Source organism: Alexandromys fortis, unplaced genomic scaffold, assembly GCF_014885135.2.
Source record: "Alexandromys fortis isolate MF-2015 unplaced genomic scaffold, M_Fortis_MF-2015_v1.1 scaffold_129, whole genome shotgun sequence".
In the NCBI taxonomy this organism is placed as follows: Eukaryota; Metazoa; Chordata; class Mammalia; order Rodentia; family Cricetidae; genus Alexandromys; species Alexandromys fortis.
In genome coordinates, this window is record NW_026068022.1 from 4,686,634 (window position 1) to 4,710,341 (window position 23,708).

The 23,708-nt window shown below is 44.7% G+C and overlaps 1 protein-coding gene across 8 annotated transcripts in view; it reads right to left on the minus strand.

The window, feature by feature from the left end:
* Ppfibp2 (PPFIA binding protein 2) overlaps nucleotides 1–23,708 on the minus strand; it is a 152,927-nt gene that overhangs the window by 47,282 nt on the left and 81,937 nt on the right. For 6 of the 8 annotated variants that reach the window (XM_050163277.1, XM_050163278.1, XM_050163276.1 and 3 more), the window contains 2 exons: nucleotides 16,475–16,567; nucleotides 12,252–12,365 (listed from right to left, as the gene is read on the minus strand). In XM_050163277.1, the coding sequence (XP_050019234.1) occupies nucleotides 12,252–12,365; nucleotides 16,475–16,567 (207 nt within the window). Of the gene's footprint in view, nucleotides 1–3,908; nucleotides 4,272–12,251; nucleotides 12,366–16,474; nucleotides 16,568–23,708 lie in introns of those variants that run through there. The other 2 variants (XM_050163281.1, XM_050163283.1) reach the window with 2 other exon arrangements.

Genomic DNA, 23,708 nt, shown 5'->3' on the forward strand with positions numbered 1-23,708 from the left:
TTAATTATTTTCAGAGACTATGAATGGGCACTTTCAAAGGACGGGCATTTCCCATCTCTGTTTTCAAGGCGAAGCAGCAAGCCCTCTCAATCAGAACAAAGGAATATGAACTCATGTTGACAACACAGTTTTTAAAAATAGAAATTTCTAGACCAGCTCCAGGGTACAAACAACCATCAGTCTAGTCTTCTACAAATCTCAACATAAGATAATCATTACAATAAATGCAGAGATGTCAGGGTATAAAGTAGATTCCTGATGAGTGGTTCTGTGAGATGACTTTCCTGAACTAAACGAAAATTACAACTGACTATTATGGTATGTAGACGGATGTATTCTCTACTGATTATTTCTATTCCTGCTGTCACTAGAACAGTGGCTGACAACCAAATACCCCAGCTCCTGGACACCAAGCCTTCCATAAACACACGCAGTTATTAAACACAAACAAGAGGAAACAACAGAGGATATAGGCAGGGCAGCTGCTGAAGCATTATTAAGGACCAGAAATACTTCCAGCAGTATAAGGTACTGTTTTTACATCAGCAAATGATGACATTCAGATGGTCAAAAATCCTGGCCCATAGTAGACCCTTGTCTACACAGGTCCTAGCAGTGAGGATACACAAAAAAATCAGAAGAGCGTCTGGAAAAGAAACAACCTCCTGCATGATCTGAACACTGCATCATCCAGACCACAGAGTGATGGTCTCTGATTTCATAGGTCTCAAACTGTCCTGCCATCATGCATCACAGAGGAGTTTGACTAGAAACAGACACTTCCATAACCCTACCCAAAAGGCCACCAGTCCCTGATAAATGTGGGCTACAGACTAACTTGACCTGATATCGAGAAGCCCTCTGAGCCCAGGCAATAGGCTCCTCCTGGTCAGCCTGGCTTGAGGCTGGATGGCAGGAACACTAGAGCATTTGAACCATGGGATACTTAGTCAGATGAGATGTCCAAGGTAGTGACAGACTCAGATCTGTTGAGTGCCTGCTTTACAGCAAAGATTGTCAGCTGCTTTTATACACATCCTCTTAATACTCCTTCTCAGGGATTTGCCAGTAAATACTGGTATCTGAATTCTGCAGATGAGAAAACAGGCCCAGAGAAAGAAAGCAAACTTGCCAAGGACATAATACTAAAAATAAGCAGGGTTAGTTTGTAAGCTATGACCTATTTGACTTCAGAATTCATTCTCGTTGGAGGTATCATCCTGTTTTCCAAGCTGGGGTGGGAGGTGTGTGCTGTGAAGTAAAGAATTTAAAGAAAAATAACAAAATGTTGAAAAGGGCAGTTAACAGATATTCACTGAGCCCACTTAGACCGGCAGGGTTTCACTGAACACATACAACACAAAACTTTGTTGCTGAGGCTCAGCAGGCTATAGAGCAGCTAAGGCAGTTCTTCCCTGGGTGAGAGGACATAACACAATGATGACTTCTCCTGAGATGTTCACAACGCTCCCTGCGTATCACTTATCCTCTCCTGTACCCTCTTCCCTCTCGCCATCTCCGTCTTTTACTACACCTTATTCTCTTAATTTCTCCATCCTTGCATCTACGTGCCTTGTTCTAAAACCAATTTTAGGCAGTCTGCAAAATACGTATTTCCAGTTAAAATTATATCAAGGCTAGAGAAATGGTTCAGTGGATAAAGGACTTGCCATTCAAGTGTGGAGACATGAGTTCATATCCCTAGAACCTATGTAGTACGTAGCTGGGCATAGTAGCAACTGACTACAATCCCAATGCTACTATGACAAAATGCGATGCAGACAAAGAAGAGTCCACAGATGCTTTCATACAACACAAGGCATGATACCTATGTCAGAGAAGGTGGAAGGCAAGAAATAACACCTGAGGTTTTCCTATGACCTCCACATATATGTCATGGTGCACACACACACTCATACCCACACACGCACACACACACTCATACACACACCCACTGTACACACACAAAAAAATAAAAGTTAAGACATTGAAGTACATTTATAGTTAGCACAAAACTGATATTACTGCAGACAACTGGGGGTGAATTCCAACGTGAAGATATACAAGCTTTCAAGATCCCTATGCGAATGGACAAAAGGACAATTCCACAAGGTAGATCCATAAGGACAATTATTCTGAAGTGCTGAGATCTAACAAAAGAGAGTCTTCTGTAGACATCATCTGGTTCTAAACACCTACCAGAGGCCAACACTTAGAATCACGACAATTGCAACACAACCCCTGTGGGCTGCCGCATGCTCTTAGATGATAACCACGCACTTCTGTGCAGGGCTCGGCATTCCAGACATTGCTCTGGGAACTTTTAAAAGCCTTACACTGTATCTAAGTCTTCTCTGCTCTCACCACTGTCAAAGTCCCCTAGTACTTTAAACTCCCAGGTTGTAATCAGTCACAGTAGTGTTGCAGCTGATGAGGACAGTGCTGTAATTAGCTCCAATAGCCACCCTAATTAGTCACGCTGCTGTTGGAATTGGTCATGCTAACATTCCAAGTGAACATTCCGGTTGGACACGCTCAAGTGTTAATATGAATGCTGAGGCTGTTTAATTGATTACAGTTCGCTGATAATCCCTGCCTTATCCATGTTGTGACCAATTACTGTTCTAGCACATGAACTAAAAAAAGCCAACCCTCAAGTTAACACCCTGGAGATTCTCGCACATCTGTGTTCTCCGCAGCGACGTTCACAGCAGGTACGTCATAGTACCAACATAGGTATCCACTGACTGATGAATGCATAAAGAAAATGTGTATGTATGCACAATGGCAATTTTTTCAGTCATAAAGAACAAAGTTATGTCACTTGTAAGAAGCAGAAATAACCATATTAAACAATTAGGTCAGTCATAGAAATAAACATTTTTTTCTCCCAGCTTGAGACCTAGATTTTACATAGCTACATATGTTGTGTGTGTACATGATATGACAGACAACTGAAACGATGTGGAGGAAAAAGGGGGAATTACAGACGCTGCAGCGATAGGGAGGGAGGGCACTGGAAACGGGGAGATTCGCTGGACTACAGTATATACTTGTATGAAAAGTTTTTGAAAAACTTGATCATAAAAAGAGACATGAAAGCACAAGTTGATAAGAAAGGGATCAGAAGTGGGACAAGAGAGGGTAATGGGGGAATATGATCAAATTACATTATATACATGTGTGGAGACACCATAATGAGACTCATTATCTACAATTAATACAGACTAATAACAAAGACCAAAAAACAAATGGAATTTTTTGTTGTTTTTTTGTTTGTTTATTTGTTTTGTTTTTCAAGACAGGGTTTCTCTGTCTAACAGTCAGTCCTGCCTGTCCTGGATGTCGCTTTGTAGACCAGGCAAGCCTTGAACTCACTGAGATCCGCCTGCCTCTGCCTTCCAAGTGCTGGGATTAAAGGCATATGCCACCACTGCCCGGCTTAGAAAATAGAATTTTAATGCTAATGGTTGTGGGGGTGGGGAGGTGAGGCAGTCTTCAACAAATTTTAGCCAACCCAGCTCAGTTTCTGTATCTTAAAACCCAGTGATGTCTGTGGCCACTATTAGGAATCAGATTCTCTAAAGTGCATAACTTAACAGGCAGTGGCTATCCTGCAACCTCAATGCTTCTCCTTCCAACACGAACAGCAGTTGCATCTGACATGGTATATTTCCCTCTCCCTAGTCATCTCAGATGAAGAACACTCTGACCCCACAACCCAACTTACGGAACATCCATCTCCCACCCCAGGCCTGCCTGCAAACCACTGTCTGTTCCCATCAATCGTCCACACGTATCCCAAGGCAGCACTGTTCAGTTACAGCACAGACTCCCAAACACCCAGAAGCAAGGCAGTTCCCACTCCCCCAGGCATTCATCTTTTGACCAGTGGCTTTGCTACCTACATTAGGCGATCTGCGTCTTCTCAGGAGCTTCAGCATCCTTGTGAATGACCGTTCCGGCCTCTATCCGCTTGCAGACCTTCTGTTCAGCTTCACACCGACCTCAGCTCCTGAGGGCTTTGCTTCTCAGTGGCAGGGTAACAGCTAGGTCCTCATCTGCACCCAGAGTATGTTTGCTTTGCCTCCAGAGTCTTCAACTCTTACGTTCTCTTGTCTGACCTTTTTCAGTTATCCCTCTTGCTCCCTCAACCTAGAATTTCTTCTTCTGTGTCCACTGGTTACTTGGTAACTCCATGTTTTCCTGGTCTATCAACTTTCTTTAGCAATATTTGTTCCCCTAGCCACTCCATACTTCCAGGTTTGTCATTTCATCTGTATTTATATGTACACCAGAAAAATCCTCCGCCAATGCCCCCTGACCCAGAGCTGACCGCCTTTGTTTACCAGGGCCCAGATGGAACCCAATCTGTTTATATTTCTCTCCACTCCTGATGACCTGAGCGTTGCTACTGAAAGTCATTTAATCGTGCCCATCGGTCTCAATACAAACTCATCAGAACTGATGATAAGTTAACTGCCAATACTGCCTGGTAAAACTTCACATATCCCTGGCTGGTTTCTCTCAGTGACTGCTCCAAATCTCCAAGGTTTAGACCTCACAATGTCCTCTAGTCAAATAACCTCTCCTCCTATCTCCCAACACAATAAAAAATGCTATCATTCACTGAACTTACATTCTTTCTTTCAGAGTTTTCCACTATCACCTCATTCATCTCTATTAAATCCCTGTCTTAGTGGGAGCAAACATGCTTGCGTGAGCACGAATGCATGCATGTGGCGCTCTATCTCTCCCTCTCTTCCCCCACCCCCATTATAAAGCTAACCTGGCATGACTACACCCTGTCACCTAATGTCACGTTCTCTCACTTTCATCAACTATTTTGTGTATCCCAGAAAGCTGGAAGTGTTTGCATACATCTGTAACCTTAGCACTCAGAGGCTGAGTGAAGGGGAACCCAGACTGGGCTACACTGACCCTGCAGTCCTCCCCTACCCCTGCAAGAGAGAGAGACCAAGATAGAGACAGAGACAGAAAGTCAGTATATAGACACACACACAAACATAAAGACAGGGGCACAGAGACAGACACAGACAGAGAGACAGACACACACAAACGTAAAGGCAGGGTCACAGACACACAGAGTTAAAGAGAGACAGAGACACAGAGAGAAACGGAGAAATGGACACATAAGCACAGAGAGGGAAGAGGGAAAGACGGAAAGTGAGAGAGACAGAGAGAAAGAGAGAAAAAGAGAGAGAAAGAGAGAGAGAGAGAGAGAGAGAGAGAGAGAGAGAGAGAGAGAGAGGGAGGAAGGAAGGAAGGAAGGAAGGAAGGAAGGAAGGAAGGAAGGAAGGAAGGAAGGAAGGAAGAAAGAAAGAGGCAGAGAGAAAGACAGACAGACAGACAGACAGAGCACTACTTACTGAATTTTCCCATTTTGACTGACCTTACCACTTCTGCCCTTCAAGGCATACTCGCACAACTTGGTGAATGTCACAGTTACCTTGGCAGCCAACCAGTGGTCTTTGCTGGCGTTCCCTGATCTTCCTCTAGCTAGTAACTCAGATAGACTCCCATTCACTGGGACCTAGCCACTCCCTCACCTTTGTGCTGCCTTGAACGGAGTTCCCATCAAGCTCTGTGCTGGTCTGGGATAGGACCATCAATCATGCACTCTGACCGGCATTTAATCTCGTCCTCACCATCAGTTCTCATTCCTTGGGCTATAAACACGATCAAATTTCTGACATTCTAGAGAAGCCTCCCCTCTGGCCTCCCTTGCCTTTAAAGTACCACCAACTCATAGGTCCTGCCTCTGCATAAGTAAATGTGTGCTGTGTGTGTGTAATACATACATATACATGAGAGAGAGAGAACCCTCCCTCCTGTCCCTCTTCCTTTTACTCCTCAACAAGATGTCTGTCTGCCTGTAGCCTGCCCGCTGCCTTCACCTAAGGTGCACAAAATAGTTTTTACTCTAGGATCCAGTGTCTAAACATCAGCCATAACTTATACTTCTAGGCTTTTACAGACTCCACGGCATTCATCGGCATACGTTCCTGGCTGCCACCTCATCTTCCCTGTACCAGATGCCCATGGGCATTCACTTTGCTCTCCTATCTTCTTTGCAGACTGCCTTTATTCTGTCTTCTCTAAAGAAGAAGTCGCTGCTGGCTGCCACTCCCAGCACTGGAGTCAGCTCTGCATGCAAACTGCTTGTCTGGAGCTGAGACAAACCTGCCCAGGCCTACAGAGTAGGACCCCACTGGGCACTGCTTAGAGTCCTGCAGCTACCATGATGGACTTGGGGGAGGCAGCAGCAGGTGGGCAGTCGGCTGAGGGGAAGGGGAGGAAGCTTCCCAAGCAGCACTGCACTTCCTGCCCCTAACTATTGCAAGTTTGCCTGCAATTTAAAAGAAAGCGGGGTAGAAGGAGGAGGGAGGGGCACGGAAGGTCATTCCACTTAGTGCGAAGGGCTGTGAAAGTGGCTGGGACTGGTAGAAATGAGTGAACAAAATTACCACTTGCCCCTCTCTCTTCGCTGCCACCGCCAGCTTCTTCTGGCCGCACAAGAGCACTTCCTTTCTCAGAGATGAAAGAAAGTTAACGTCTCAGAGCAGCCAACCATTTCCTTTCTCCCAAGGCTCAGATCCTGACTAGAGCTGATAAAAAAGAAATCTGCATTTTGACTCATTCTCTCCTTAAAGGGCCACATCTTGAAGCAATTACCTCCATCTTTAAGAGTGGAACATGACCCAGGGAATTACTGTCAGGGGCCTGCAGCCAGCCTGGCAATCTGAAACCAGAATGAAAGAACGAGCTGTGGAAAGACAAGAAAGCAAAACCCTGTACCTTTGCCGTCTGCAGCCAAAGGCTCCAGCCTTGCCACGAAGTTAGGACCACATTCAAGCCTGACTGAGTCTCCTTGAACTCTCAGCTTCACCTGCAACGTGGGTTGACGTACACCACTATATATGTCTAAACATACAACATCAAGTAAGATAAATCTGAAGAAACTAGGTATTTGTGTCATAAAATCTCTGAGGGGTTTTAGAGAATATTTAAATGCCCATTTTCTTCATTCATGACTTACTGCCTTGTCTTACTTCCTCAGACAGATCTATGTGTCTGCCAGATCATTTGTGTGGTTATGTTTCATATTCTCTTTGATTAAAAAATAAAAATTCCCATTTCTTCACGTGTTGCAGGGTCGGTATCCAGGCCTCCTAACTCTTGCACGGTATCTTCAGGTACACTGGTCATTGGTTTGACAATCTGTTTCTAACAGAACTGGACTAGCAGGACACAACTTCATTTTTTTGGTTTGACAATCTGTTTCTAACAGAACTGGACTAGCAGGACACAACTTCATGGCCATTACAGCAACTCCATGCGTAGCCTTTGGCTTTGTCATGAGGTCTTGGTCCTGTTTGGCTCTGGAGCTTTCTTACTCAGCAGGACACACTTTCACAGGCACAGCCCACTCCTTCCCTCCCATGCTGCCGTGGAAGAAATCTCCACCAAACTCTGGGTCCAATGAGGGTAGGATCAGCAACCATGCATTCTGAGCAGTATTTACTATAGCCTCATCATGTTAGTCTCCTGTGACGAAAGAGCGGAGATGCATGATTTAGAACCCAGACTGCCATCCCCATTCTCTACAAGAGAGAAAACCAGAGAGCAGGAGCTCAGTGGCAGTAGTGCTTGCCTAGCATGCTTGAGACCCAGGATCAATAATAATAATAATAATAATAATAATAATAATAATAATAATAATAATAATTTTTAAAAAAAGAACAGATTTATTGAGCTTCCCAGATCAACATCCAGGCTCACTGACTCCCAGTCACGTCATACAGCTCAGTAGGCTTCACCTAAACCCTGGGGCTCTTAGTTTAGGCTGGAGGCTTCAAATATGCTGATGTTGTTCCCTGGTTCTCAGAGCAGGGTAGTGCCTTCACAAAGTCAGGAAAACTTGCATCCTTCTTCCTTCCTTCCCAAGGTATCTTCAAGCACACTGCAGTCTCGGTGGACCTGTCCCTATGCTGGTTCTATATACCTCTGGTTTATCTACTGCCAAGGGGGGTGTTTTCTCTGGGGACTGGATGAGTTCTGGTTCAGCTGCACCAGCTAGCAGGCAGATCAGTGGTGAGCGGTGGCTGGGCTGGGACAGTCTGAGGAAGTCAGAGGAGGCCTGTCTCATGAGTTGGGTGAGAGGTTAGCCTCTTCCCTCTGGGCTTCTGGAAGGAGTCTGACACTGGTACAGCAGCTGTGGGAAAAGGCAGCTCAGAGGGACTGCTGGAACTTAGACAAAGCCCTGGTTTGGGGCAATGCATATTGTATCTGGGTTAAGAGAATGGCCCCCACACACACATGTTTAGATGTTTGGTCCCCAGTTGTTTGAACTGTTTGGGAAGGGTTAAGAGATGTGATCCTGGTAAAGGAGGTGTGCCATTGTGCCATTGGTGGTGGCTTTGAGGTTCCAAAAGCCCACACTGCTGCGGGAGAATTATCTGTATTCTGTCAATCATGTATTTTAATAAAACACTGATTGGTCAGGCAGGAAGTATAGGTGGGTCAATCAGACAGGAAGTAGAGGCGGGGCGATGAGAACAGGAGAATGCTGGAAAGGAGGAAGCCCATTCTTCCCACTCCTGCCCAGACCACCGAGAAGCAAGATGTAACCTGCCAGCTGAAAAAGGTACTGAGCCATGTGGCTAACATAGATAAGAACAATGGGTTAATATAAGCTACAAGAGCTAATCAGTAGCCCGAGCTAATGGGCCAATCAGTTTATATCTAATACAGACTCTCTGTATGATTTCTTTCGGGCTTGCTGGCTGTGGGGTACCGGGTGGGACAGAAACCCCAATGAGCCAGCCCTCATGTTACACCACACCATGCCCCAGTTGGCTCTCACTTGCCCCAAGTCTGTGGATAAGGATGTAAGATACTACGCTAGCACTTTGCCTGCCTGCCGCCATGTTCCCAGACATGATGATCATTAACTCTAACCCTGTGGAAATATGAACCCCCTAATAAACTCTTTCTTTTATAAATTGCCTTTGTCATGGTGTCTTAACTGAGTAATTAAGTAACTGAGACAGTCTCCAAGTGTTATTCCAGCCCGTGGGTGGAAGACAGTCCAGAGCATATATTCAGGTTAGAGACCGCCAGGCCAGGCATGACCCATAGTAACTTACTCTATATTTCATACAGGACAAGTCAAAAATGAAATAAGTGTCAAATTTTTAAAACATCTTTAAATATTTAATTTTTACCTCTGTGTTAAAAAATAAGAAAAGAAAAGAAAAAGAAAAAAACAGCAACTAACTAGACTATCTTGCATTACTCGGTCCACAAAGGCAGTGTACAGTGTTATTTAGACCAATACATCTAGGGGAAGTAATGGGTTCCGGGAAGGCCTCACTGGAGGGAAAGACCTCATCCAGAGCAAAGGGGCAGGTCTGGAAGGACAGAAATGGTCTCCCAGGCTGGCAGAAAGAAGCAATTGTGTCCACTCTCTGCCTAGAGATTGAGTCATTCTTGTTCCAACCACCAGAAGCCAAGAGCCCTGCAGCAAAGGATATCTTAGCCAAACTGGGCAAGCGTCTTCCTGCCCTAGTTCAGAGGACATATACATATTTCTGGCTGTAAACAGCATTGTATCAGCACTGTGGGGCAAGAACCAAGGGTCTTCACAAACAGCACCAAGCACATTCCATGACAGCAATAGCACTGAACTTAAGATCTAGAGCTGAAACCACCAAGTTCAACAAACACCTAGCGGGAGCTGAGGCTCAAATGTGTCTCACAATAGGAACGTGTAATTTTTTTATGAAATGCACCCTTAAAAGACTGAGAGGACACAGAACTTAGTCAAATTCTAGAAGCAACAAATGCTGAGCCACCCTTACTTCAATTTGTAGTAGGTGAAGGATGACATCACATCTACTGCATAAGCAAATCAATAACCCGATACCTCACTCACAGCACACGGCACAGAATTAGGATACACAGGATACAAAAGCCAATCAACCTAAGACGTTTCACAAGTCCCAAATGCTTTCTTGTGACAGTGCTGACAGATGGGTGAGCCAAGCTCTGTGGAGGCACTGCTGGCCCCCGTCAGACTCCTCAACAGACAGGAACTCTGCTGTAGCGGGAAGCAGTCAAGCAGACAACGCTATAACACTACAATGCAGCCATTCTCTAAGCTCTAACCATGGCTTCTAGCCAGGTGCCACCTTCCTGAAAGGTCAGCCTTCAGACATTCTAGTGCACTCGCTCACTTTCACACTCAGATAGTCAGGGTCTCTCTGAACTGTTTACAACTGCCTATCATCGTCCTTCCTTACCCGCCCGCATCCAAACCACACCTCAGGCAGACCTGAAAATTCAATCCTCGTATGTTTCATAAAAGATATTTTCCCCCATCAGACTATTTTCTTTCCCAGGTAGTCAAAAGATAGATTAATTTTTTTCTTCTAAAAAGGACTTGTTGCTAATCATAATTTCCCAGGAAAAACTGTAAGTAAAAATGGTATATAATCTAAGCAAAATCAAACTGAGTCATGAACACGGTAATTTATTAATCAGAAGATAGCAAATTAATTGCAACTTCCACGCCACTGCAAATTGTAGCGAGCTGCGTGGTATCACACCTGATGGAGATGTATAATCAACTCCTGAGATGGCTAAGGCCTGACCTATGCTATGATCACGCAATGATTGTCAGCTGTTTGCATATGCGTGAACCTATGGGCAGTGCCCACCTGGCAATCTGGGATTGGCAGCCCATGCCTACTTAAGGGCTGGGAGAGAGGTTTGCAAGGAGAGAGAGGAAAAAGAGAGGGGAAAAGAGAGAGAAGGAAAGAGAGAAGGAGAAAGATTGCTGTGAATAAAGTCCTGAAAACTGCTGCAAGAAGAGCTCCGGGTGTTGCGTTTTCCTTGCTGGTCGAGGGTGGACGTGACAGCAAATAGTGTTTTATTTTTCGAGACAGGGTTTCTCTGTGTAGCCCTGGCTGTCCTGGAACTCATGCCAGACGGACCTTGACCTCAGAGATTCACCTGCCTCTGCCTCCAGACTGCTGGGGTTAAAGCCTTGTGCCGCCGCCACCTGGCAACTAGTTTTTATAAAGACACATTCATCAAGATACTGATTTACCTTTTCTTCCCTTAAATTCTTCAAATGCACCCAAACAAAACTACCACACCCTGAAACTATGACATCTATGCTAAGGCCAACAGTAGAAAGCAAACACTGTGTTCACAGGCTGGTCCTACAGTGCTCCGAGGAAAGGACTATAATCAGTCATCTAAGTAAACCCACTCATTTCAAGAGAAAGGCTTTTGTTCTCCGAACAGAGAGTGAGACTTCCCTATGTCAGGTATTACATCAACAGCTACAAAGCGCACACACAGAAGCTTCCAGCACACTTTAATTTTCAAAATAGCTAAAAGTGCAAGGACAACTTCAGCAAAGGGAATCTAGGACTAGGTTGAATCAAAAGTCTAATGGTTTGCTCAGCAGACCTTCAAGACTTTTTACGAAAATTCAGTACCCCTTTGTAATAGCCCTAACTTACTTTTTACAATATGATACAATTCTTTGGGGAGATGAAGGATGGTTAGGTCAATTCTGATATTTCGACTTAAAAAAACTGTGATAGTGGACACAGGTACGCCGCTCTATTTTTCAAATGGAAAAGAACCACCACATCATACTGAAGTGTACCAACTTTAAGGACTAGACTGTCCCTCTATGGGACCACAAAACTTTGCAAATCATGTGTGCACACACCGGAACTATCAAAAGGATAAGGAAGCAGCTAACTATTGCTTTCCTTTGGGATGTCAACTAAATTACAGTAAGATGGCATTTAGGTGATAATTTCTAATCAAAAGAAACTACAGAGGGAATGACTGGAGTGAGGGTGGGGGAAGAGGCAGAAAACAAGCTGACAGGTTGACTTTCTACAACCCCAGAAGCCGCTCCTTGGCAGGTGACAGCTTCGATGATAAGATGAAGAGGCAAGCAGAGAGCAAGTGCTCCAGTGCTCTGGGACTCTGTCTAACCAGCTCAACAAGTTATTTCCCACAGGCCAGCCCCGCCCCACCGCACCCTCAACGTTCAGGTTGGCTTCACCCGCTGTCTAAACATTGCACAGTGCACAGCCAACCCCACCTCCAGGCATCATGGGAGAGTAAGCAGGAGCCCATAAAGGGGCATTTAACACCTGAGCTGCTTCAGGTCCAAAGCCCTCCACTTCACCTGCCCATACCTGCTGAAGCATCTCTTCGGCAGCATTGAGTTTCACCTGGTGTCCTTCCAGACACACTTCAAGGTCCCGAATCTTCTCTCCTTGGGCTTCCACTTGGTCTGTGAGGACGCTCACCTGTTGTAGAACATAGACAATAGTGGAGGATCTGGACTGCGTGTCAGGCAGAGAAGTCCCCACTGTAGGGTGGGTGAGCTCTGAAAGCAACCTGCTGATGAAGACCTCTCTTTAGGTGAGTGAGTTGAAGCAGTATCCCAGAGGAAGGCAACTCCAGTTAGAATCTCACCTTACCATGGAATCTTAGCACTGCCTAAATGCCTTGGTCACATTTCCTGCTCTTAACAGACTTGAGAGGAAAGCACCTACCCAAGAGTCATGAGAGCTGCCTCTGGGCTGGACTCCTGCTCCTTATTCCTCTAGTGGAGCAGTCTGACTTCAAGGCATATCTCAGCTCTTGCCAGGGCTCTGCCACCTCATGGGGAAAGAGCAATCCAAACCTTTATGGAAACCAACCAATGACCTTACTTCTCTCACACGGGTGTGGGGACTGCTCACCTATCAAGTGAGCGTTTGGAAGTAATTAGGAATGTGGGACGCAAAGGGCATGTATTAGCACTGACAGAACTTGGCTCCAGAAAGGTTTCTGTGCTCTACAGGCCAAAACATGACTCTTAGGTCATACAACACCAAAGCCACACTGCACACACATGAAAGAAAGAAGCCATTTTTCTGAAGAACCCTGAGACGGTCTGTGGAAATACTAAGAAAACTACATTTACACAAAGTCTCTTTATGCCCTATATACATACTATAATTGTTTTAGTAGCCTTCTCTATTAGCCAATTGATCCCTAAAATCCTTTCTATGTTTTATTATGAAACAGTTCCATACAGGAAAACAAAAGAGAACAGGAGACCTTCTAAAACTCAAGGAATCAGTGAATAGTAAATTGTGATCTTCTTGGTTGAAGACATGGTGGTCCTTTATACATAGGTTATTCTAATTAATTTCTCATTCTGTAATAATTAATAAAGCATGAAGAAGTTAATATACATTCATTTATGAGTGTTTAAATGAATTTATGAATTAGAAAATTCCTTTTCTTGAAGGCACACATTTAAATGACCCTATCAATTTTACATATTGTACTTTTAGACCCAAATAAGGAGTAAATGACTGAAACACTCTTAAAGCTGATGCAGGGTTGCTCTGTGTGCTGACACGCTAATAATCCAAAGATAGGCTCCTCCCATCAACTAGGCCCATTTAAACAACACGTGTGTGTGTGTGTGTGTGTATTACTGTTAATATTTCTTATTCTTATATGTATGGCTGTTTTGTCTGCATGTATGTGTGTTCAGTGCCCACAGAGGACAAAAGGGGGTGTCAGATAACCTGGGAACTTGAGCTGTTAGTGGCCATGTGGGTGCTGGGAATCGAACCCAGGTCCTCTGCAAGAAAAATCAATGTTCTTCACTGCTGAGCCATCTCTCATGTCTTTATTTGGTTTTGATCCTTGTTCCTGAACACTATCAATAGCACACGTCTTTTTAACTGGTAACAAACTACACATTCAAGAGAGTGGAGTTCTGAAGAGTGGAGTGTGTTTCCTGGGATTCAGGGTTTCTGTTATGGGAAGGTGTTTTATAGTTGGTGCCACTACAAGGATTAAAATTTATAAAGCTGTACCATTCTTAGATACCATGTGCTGGGGGTCTGTGGAGTAGTACAGGCATCAGGTCAGGTGTACAGAAGGCCAAAGACAAAGGGCTTCAGGGTCTTCTGAGCCTGAGGTCAACGCCATGTGACTCAGGAGGTATGGAAATGGCACTAAATATTTCAGAATTCTATCTTCATTCTTTACAAACAAACACTTTTGAGCCCTATATTAAACATAACTTTAGGAACTGGGAGGGGACAGAAACTAATCTTGTTCTTCTACAAAGGGACCCAGGAAAATGTATTCTGGGTTAAGGGCTCCAACTCATTCAGTGTGACTCAACTACCGTGCAGATTATGCAAGTGGCTATGCCCTGCTGAGAACCGCAGACCCAGCTCCACAGGGCACTACTGAACAGGGCAGGAGCCAGAAGTTGTAAATGATTTGTGCACTGCTCCTGGCAGAACAGACATCATGAGGGTCAACTTTCACCTTTATTAGTCAACAGCTCCTCAACTGTGTTCAGATTATTTAAACAGGGGTTAGTCAAGAACTCAGTAAGAACAGAAATGGCTGTGAAAAGGAGCTTTTTTACATGGGACTTCTTTATTAACTGTAATCCCATCTAAATGGCTATGTGTTGTTCCAATCATAGAGGGTCAAAAGTCTGCAGTTTCATACTGCTTGCTATGCAGTTCTAAACTGGACTATCATTTCATGAATCATGTCTTGGTGATGAAGTTTCAAATTCTACACCCTTCAAGAAACCTGTGTTATAAAAACAGGCCCCTGCTACCCCTTCTTTCCAGGGACTCCAGCCACAACAGCCCCTCGCTGTTCTGCCCACACACCAAGGGCATTCCATCTCTGTTGATGGGCTGGACTGATCACCTCCTTTGCCTGGAATGCACTCCTGCAGGTATCCATGATTTACACCCTAGCTCCCTTCTGCCAGGGAGCGCTGTCTGTAGACTGCTTATCTGAATTTATTTTTCTCCATGGTACTTATCACTACCTGAAATATTTTAGGTATTGGTTTGGATTTTCTCCCCCCCCCCCCGCCCTGTCTCTCCCTCTCCCCCCCACCGCCCTGTCTCTCCCTCTCTCCATTTTATTCACTGATATACCCACAGGATCTAAAACCAGTATCTGACAAACCAGATATTTAATTACTTTATAATGATTTAATTATTTAAAAAGTCATTGAAGGGGCTGGAGAGATTGTTCACTGGCAAGAGCTTTACCAAAGCACCCGGGTTTAATTCCCAGCACCCACATAGCAGCTCACAACTGTCTGGAACTCCAGTTCTGGAGGATGCAACAGTCTCACACAGTCATATATTCAGGCAAACACAATTTAAAAAGAGAAAGAAAGAAAAAAGTCAATGAAGCAAATAAAAGAATAAAAGTAGGCTACAAATTATACGTTTGGTATGAGCTCAGTCATTTAATGGAGGTGAGAGAGACACAAGCAAAAGATGGATATTAACCTAATCTGCTTAGAGAAATTCTCAGAATTTCTAGTTTCTGAAAGAATTAATCTTAAGTTTATAAAATAAAAAAAGAAAAAGAAAAAAGAAATACGCATACTGCCATCTCATGCACAATCCCTACCTAGTGCTCCAAACCTTGGGGCCAACATCAGACCTCAACGTCCCCCTCCTACACTTCCTCCATTTCAGCACAATGGTGTGTGTGTGGTGGGGAGGGTGTCTTATGTGGCTCAAACCAACTTCGTAGTTTTGAATTTCTGGACCTCCTTTTTCCATCTCCCAAACACAGAGATTACAGGTGTGCACCACCCCAGTTCACTGGGGATGGAATTCAAGGATTTCATGCATATAGGCAAGCACTCTAAAACCTGCATCCCAGCCTTCATCTCCTTAAGGATTATTCTTAATCCTTCAAGCTTTTTAAGAAGCTGAAATTAGGACACTGATCTCTACATTCTCCAAACTGTCGATGTGTATGCAATGCAGAGGAGACCTTGAATACCTGCTTGCTAAATGTATTGGTGCATTTGGGGGATAACACAGCAAAGAGATCCTTCCTTCTGCTGCAATGCAGGCTCTCTAGAAGAACATGCAATGTCCTACCAAGGAACACTGACTTTTGAAAGTGAGAGGTTGCTTTGGTGTCCTTTTTCTATGAAAAGTTTCAAAGCTCCACTCCTCTCCTAGAGCAAGAGAGCCAGCAAAGGCCTAGCCCATGCTACCAAAGCAGGGGATCTGGCATTGTGATCTGTCTGGATCCAGGTTCAGACTCATGAACCAGATTCCATGGGACGTGTTCCCTGAGGCTGTGTCACTCAGGGCTCAATTTTATTAGTGACAAAGGATACACTCATCTCCACTAGCAGACTTACAGGCTCCCAGATAACTGGGCCCAGTTTGCTCATTGCTAGCACCCAGTCTCAACCTGCCCACAGGACTTGTAGGATGCACAGAGAGATGCTTAGGAGCACAAAATAAATGAAGGATTCACAGACTAACAACACTTTCCAGCAGAGGATTCCTCCTGGGGAGTCCTCCCTTTCTTGGGGAAGCTAGCGAGCAAGAGGACTCACCTGGAGTATGAGGGACTCTTTATCTCCTTCTAGCCGCGCCAGGCGCTCCTGGTAGGTTTCATTACTAGCAGCACTGTGGTGATTTACCTGGGACTGAAGAGGGGGGAAAACACACTTAAAGGGCTAGAAAAGCACGGACCACTTCCCAATGCAATGCACAATGTGTGCCACTTATAAGGACAGTTTCGGCAATGCTATGCGCAAAACCAATCCCAAAACAGAAAACCTGATTTCAAGACAGCCCAGAGGCCCAGACCACATGCCACTACAAGGTGTGTCCTAGAAGATGGTGAAACCACCCCTGATGACCTCACCCTTGGCTGGAAGGGCCTCAAAAGAGCTTCCAACCAAGCGGCAGGGCTTGACCTGATGAGCCAGGCATGCTGGATCTGGTTCAGCTGGAGGCCTAGCCTGTGAAGGGTCTGCTTGGAAAGGAGACTGCAGTGAGCGCCACTTGTCGCGTGTGCACATGTGGAAAAGTGGGATGACAACCTTGGAATCCTCACCCTTTCCTGCTAGAGTTCTGCAGATTTACATCCTAAACAGTCATAGAGAGAACTGAGAAAACCAATCGGAAGGTCCACTCCAAACTTAGCCACGACAAGAGCACGTTTCAGCAGCACTTACGCTGAGAGCAGTAAGCTTCAATGACACAATTGTGAGCGGAATCTAAGCAAATAACACCCAGGGGATCTCAATGAGGGAAACAGAGGGGAAAGGATAAATGGGAAGACCTAGGAACTAGAAAGAAAGAGAGGAGGTGCAAAGTGGCAGAGGAGGACAGACACCTACAAACTGCCCTGAGCCCGGAGTGGGCTCAGAGCTCCTAACGGCACAAAGCTGGCTCCCAGCCCACCCGTGCTCCCTTCCTCCATCCCAAAGGAAAGGCTGAAACCAGGGATCCACAGCAGCCATGCGGAGGGTTGCCTGCCTCAAACAGTAGATCTCACTGCTCAGTGGGAGAGCTGTTATCCTGATAATCTGGGCTTGACCAGTGTCAATGATCAATTCCTGAGGGAGGTGTTTATCCAGAGAAAAGCACAATTGTGCAAACGGGCAACTCAAAAAAGTCCAGGGTTGTTCCATCTTATCATGAAGCTTATATCCCCACGTGTCAACTACCAGAATAGGCTTTCCAACCTGTCTATGAGGAAAAACACCTCCCCTCCTCTGCCCTTTATCTCAGGTGACGGACAAGTGACAGACTCGCTCCCATCTAGAACAGCTAGGCATTTTATAAAATGGAGCCTCACTGGGTTTCGGGTGAGGGACAGTAGTGGGCTGAGCCTAGGGCATTTCCCAGACAGCTATACCAGGTGCACTTGAGATGGCTCTTGGCACCTGGTGACACCACTGCTTTTCCTTCCAGTTCAGCTCAAGCCTGCACCATCTAAACACTGCGATAGAATCTCTTTTATGCCACAGACAAAGGGCCTTCACAATCACCAATGGCTCCTTTGTGGATGGCAGTTTACTGCTGCAAGAGTAGTTAATACCCAGGCTCTCCCACGGGGCAGACTTGCCCCCAGCATCCAGAGGTGGGTCACAGCTAACATTTGTTTTCCTGAACCGGCGAGAAGACAACTTTTAGGAGCAGGGCCCATTCGCCTGCTGAAGGACTCACAGTGGGTGGCAATTTTCAGAAGACAGAGAGGAAAGCAGCTAGTCTCCCAAAAGTCAATGTATGTCTGATTCCAAGGTCAAAATCACCATTATTTATAAATGGCACTTCCAGCCATAGAGTCACAACTTGTCCTACAGGAAGGTGGAGAAGGCCAAGAAATAAAGGGTAGATCTGGCCACAAGTCTCCAGCAAGTCCCCACAGCCATTGTGCTGTATTCAGTTATGTATAGCCTGCCCTTACAATAACTGCTACAATTTTACTTTCCATTTTTGTCTTATGTGAGACAGGGTTTCACCATGTAGCTCACAGTGTAGCCCAAGCTGGCCTTGAACTCACAGCAATCCTTCCTGAGCCTCCCACAGGACCACAGGCCTGTCTCACCAGGCCCCGCTGTAACTCTTGTTTCTGAATGCAAGTCTTACTTTCCCACAGTAAACCTTTGAACTTTTCAAAGGTTCAGTCACCACTGAGAGCTGGCAAAGCTCTACAAAACCAGAACGGCTCCTACTGGGAGAACAGTGATAACTCAGAAGCCTCTCTCCTTTCCCTCCACTTCCTGCAGAGGCACTACTCAGACACCCGACAAACAAACTTAAGGTGGCTGCTATCTCTTTGGGGGGATCTAACATCTGCTCTCTTTAAATCTGCTAATTAAGACTTCTTATGGGAAACCAAGTAATTGCATGGTGCCCAGGTCTGGTCTCATTCTCTCTGCCTTTGCTGCTGGGTGTTCCTGTGATTCCCATAGATGGCTACACATCCCGACCATAAGTAATAGAAGCTCTTTCTCCCTCACACTGTGTTTGCACCACTGATGCCATGCCTGAACTCTGATCCCTGACAGTTGAGACCTAGGAAACCCACACAGGCCGTTCTCATACAAATGGTTCTTCCATAGTTACTTTTCCATCCAGGCCTCTGGTGGTTTCTAGGAACAGTACCTGCCAGCTGAGCTGATAACAAAAGTCATTCAAACCAGTCCCACATTGTAACACAATGATGCCTCTACAGTCACCCACTGTAGCAGCCATCTGTACTAACTGACCCAAAGGCCATGGTAAGAAAATAAGTTAGAGTCCTACATTCAAAGAGAAAATGCCTGACACAGAGCTCACAGCACACAGGAGGAAAGGCTGATGGTGCAGGCTCCATTCTGGCAGCGACTAGAAGAACAGCAATGTGTTAAAAATAAACATAAGGAGGCTAGCACGCTAAGTAAGGAGGAGCCTATGAGGCCAGCCTGGGCTGCGTAGTGAGGTCCTGGCAGATAAGTCAGTTTAGAAAATCAAACTGACTACCTAGGAGAGGTCTACTTATTCACAGAGAGACTTTGTATACTGGGATAAACCGCATCTATGATGATACTGTAAACAGAGTTCAGTAAAACTCATTGCTTTCCTGGGGTGCTTACAAAATAGTTGGAAGGATAACACACACAGCAAAGGTCACAGCAGCTCTGAGAGAGCAGCACGGTATTGTCCGAGCACAGCACTCTAGACACACAGCGTTCAACAGAAGCCAGGATCTGCTCAGAGCACTTCATACAGCCCTTCGTCTATTTCTTCCCATCGCCTCATAAAAAGAGTGTTACTTCTGTTCCCATTTTACAGATAAAGAACTATGGAGCAAGCAGATCATATGTTCAAGTTACTATGTAGTAAATTACTATGCTTTCTGTTGTTTGGGATTAATTCAGGGACAGCTCAATTATAAAATTTAGTTTTTGCATTGTTTTGTGCACTGTGTGACTATTCTCACAGTTGGAAAGTGTCTCTGAGGGAATAGTTAAACAAAAGATGCCTGGTCCATAATTAGGACCACTTACTTGCAGCATTTAAAACTCCAGGCTCATATTTATGCCTAGCATAGAAATACAAGATGGGCCATGAAAAAAGCATGATACAAAAGTGGCCCACGGCATGACGATGAAATGCAAGACAATTTTAATGCTATTTACATATGGGTGGAAAAACAGAAGCTTCCAGAAGGTTACCTCATAGCCTTTAGCAGTATTTTCTTCTAGGGGAAGGTCAGAGATGAGATAAAGGCCAATGGGACTTCAGCCTAATAGCTGAGTTTCTTAAAAAGATTTTTTCCTTGGGCTGACAAGGTAGCTTAGGAGGTACAAGTTCTCGCTGCCAAGACCATGTGGATCCACATGGTAAAATGCAAGAATCCTGACTCTTGAAAGTTGTCCTTTGCTCTCTCATGTGCACCATGTTGTGTGCACACAGGAAGGAAGGAAGGAAGGAAGGAAGGAAGGAAGGAAGGAAGGAAGGAAGGAAGGAAGGAAGGAAGACAGGCAGACAGATACATGTCAATAGTGAAAACTGTTTCAGCACTCTAAGTCAAGGCAGTTACCTAAAAGTATTGAAGGAAGGGGAGCATGTGTTATGTATGAAACCTGGACTGTGGAAGAACATTGCTATAGCCCTCACATTCTAAGAGATTCCACAGTGAAACACACTACCTCCCTCATATCACAGAAGTTGGAACAAGGTATGCAGGGTCTCTAAAGATTTCTTGTGTGTTAGTCAAGAACTTTTTAGAGACAAACCACATTTGTCCCCTTTCGAAGCATGACTCTACAAACACAGGGTAAAGGCTGGACTCCGTCCTGTAAAATTCCAATCCCAGGGGCTGGAGAGGCTCAGGGGGTAAGAGTACTGGCTGCTCTTGCAGAGAACCCAGGGTCAGTTCCCTGCACCAAAAGTAAAAGACTCACTACTACCTCTTGTAACTGCAGATCCAGGAGTCTGCCACCTCCTTCTGGCCTCCATGGGCACCTTCACTCATGGGGTATACAGGCTTAAAAGCAGACACTCATACATATATATATATATATATATATATATATATATATAATACAATCTTACAAATCTTTTAGAAAACAAAAAAATCTCAAATCTCTTGGAGGCTAATTACAAAACAAGAACAAGAACTGTCATTCCAACACCTTCCCTAAGCCTTGGGAATCATATTCCAAAGTCCTGGGAATAGGAAAAACATGTTTCTTTGACTCAAAGGTCATCTCATTTTCTGTAGGACTAGTTGCCACCACTGGAGCTGAGCAGGCCTAACAAGCACATAGCCTAAGGGTGGACTTTCTAAACACCAGTATGATAGGCTTTATGAAAATGTAGTGCCATGGGTGGTGGTTTTGGTTGGAGATCTTGGGATGTATCCTGAGAGTTAGTCAGTTTCAGTTATTAGAAGAGCAGTCACGGGATGGAGGGAAGCCTGGTGTGTCTAAGAGAGATGCAACTGGCCATCAAGGTCCAGCAGGAAAGCCGGGCAGTGGTGGCGCACGCTTTTAATCCCGGCACTCCAGAAGCAGAGGCTGGTGGATCTCTGTGAATTCGAGGTCAGCCTGGTCTACAAGAGCTAGTTCCAGAACAGGCTCCAAAGCTACAGAAAAGCCCTGTCTCGGAAAAAAAGATCCAGCAGGAGTAGTATCTGGATAGAGTGAAGTTTGGACCTATATAAGAATACCGACCTAGCATGCTACCATTAAAACCCTCACATCTCTCCCTGGGATTTTAAGATATTTAGCATTTTTAAATTACCTGTTTAATTTATTTACTTTTTATGTGTATGAGTATTCTGTTTGCATGTATGTCTATGCACCATGTGTGCCTGGTCCTATGGAGGTCAGAAGAGGGTATCAAAGTACCCTGGAATTGGAGTTACAGACAGTCATGAGCGGCCATGCAGGTGTGAGGAATAAAACACAGGACATCTGCAACAGCATGTGTTCTTAACCACTGAGCCACCTCTCCAGCTCCCAAGTATTTTCTCTGGATAAGTTCCTCCTGCACGGAAAGCTTGAAGTTGAATGTAGGCTCAAGAAATAAGATGGCTTCCTACATCTTGCAGGACACTGCAATTTAGTTGGTGATGAGCCTATCAGGAGATACTCAGGTCTCCAAAAAGAAACCTTACACATGTGAGAACCCCAGACTGTTCAACTTCCCCCTTGTTGTTTTTCTAAGGGAGAGAAATGAAGAAAGCTTGAATTAATTACTCCTGGCAGAGGATCCTTCTCAGCTCTGCCTTAATGGAATCATCCCTTGTCCACAGTGGGCCAAGATCATCACCTCTACTGTAGCCAAGAGTCATGAGCAATAAAATGAACAAAAGAAAAGGGAGGGAGGAAGCAAGCGAAGTGGGGGGAGAGAGGAGATAATGAAAAGAGAGAGAGGAAAAAGAAAGGGAGAGAAGGAGGGAGGGAGGAAGATGGGGAGGAGGAAGGAGAGGGAGAGAGAGAGAGAGAGAGAGAGAGAGAGAGAGAGAGAGAAAGAGAGAGAGAAAGAGAGAGAGAGAGAGAATATGAATGAATGAATAAGAATCATCCAAAAACCAGGATGGTATCTTCTTCCCTGGTCTATGCTGTAAAAAGCAGAGACATATACTGAGCCTTTATATTAGTCCTATGAGTCCAGTCTTGGGCTAGATCAAACTGAGTTTCTGCTATTTGTGAACAAAAAATCTTGGCTAATGCATCTGTCTCAACATGATCACCGAAGTTTATTCCTCTGAGAACAGATTCATAGGAAAGAATTCTTGCAATTTGCATATAGTACTAAATTACAAAGGAATTCTGCCTTCCCTTGTTTGATTTGCTTAGGCTGGCAATTTTTAAAACCAGGCAGTCAGTTCTAAACCCACTGTAGTTAAAACCAGGATAGCAGGATTATCCTATCAAGGGCTAATGTGCGGCTCAGGGTGTGTCTGTGTGGGATATACTGGGATTAAAAGGGCAGTGAGTCTCTTTTGTGTGAGGAATGGATGGCTATCTATCCACCACCTGTCTGCCTCCAGGAAGGTGAAGTACAAGAATAAACTGACCCAAGGACATGTACTAGGGTGGAGTGGGAGAAAGAAAAAAATATAAAAAGAAAACATGAAATAAACAGAAACTGAAGTCCAAAAGATAAAGATGAAATGGAATATATACAATGTCAGATAAATAAGAATATAAGCCTACCTATTTAAGAGGCTGTGCTGAAACAGTTTCTAAGTCCTACACAGCTGTACACAGGGCTGGGACGTGGGAGACTCAAAACTACAGGCTCTCTGGGCCCCATTCATTATGCAACTAGACCTGAAGGCAGAGGAACCCTAATACATTGCTGGAGGCTTCAACACTCGTTTATAGGTTTCTACAGCTTCCCCATAAGCTGTCAGAGTACAAAGGGAAAAGAGCCAGGCTGCCATCTCAGGGAGATCACCTCATCTCAAGCATCGAGTTCATTTAAAAAAAAAAAAAAAAAAAGCTCACAGAACAACAGCAGTGGGGGCCAGCTAGGTTTACACACATAAAAATATAAAAATGTGTGGAACTAAAAGTAGAGAGTGCTTTTTAAAGCAGGGTGCTTTAGTAATTCCTTCATGTTGTAAACAGCCTTTGAATGCTCAAAAGAATATGGAAATCATTTAAATGGCTTTGTCTAAGCCCAGAAAGCAAGGTTCTGTTAGATGAAGCAGTTAATTCCCACTCCTGAGAGTTTTAATTAACTGCCCATTTTGTTCAAGAGAACAAGAGGCAGTATTTCTCCTCAGGACATCTAAGAAGTATCTCTGAAGATCTGTACAAACAACCCACAGGA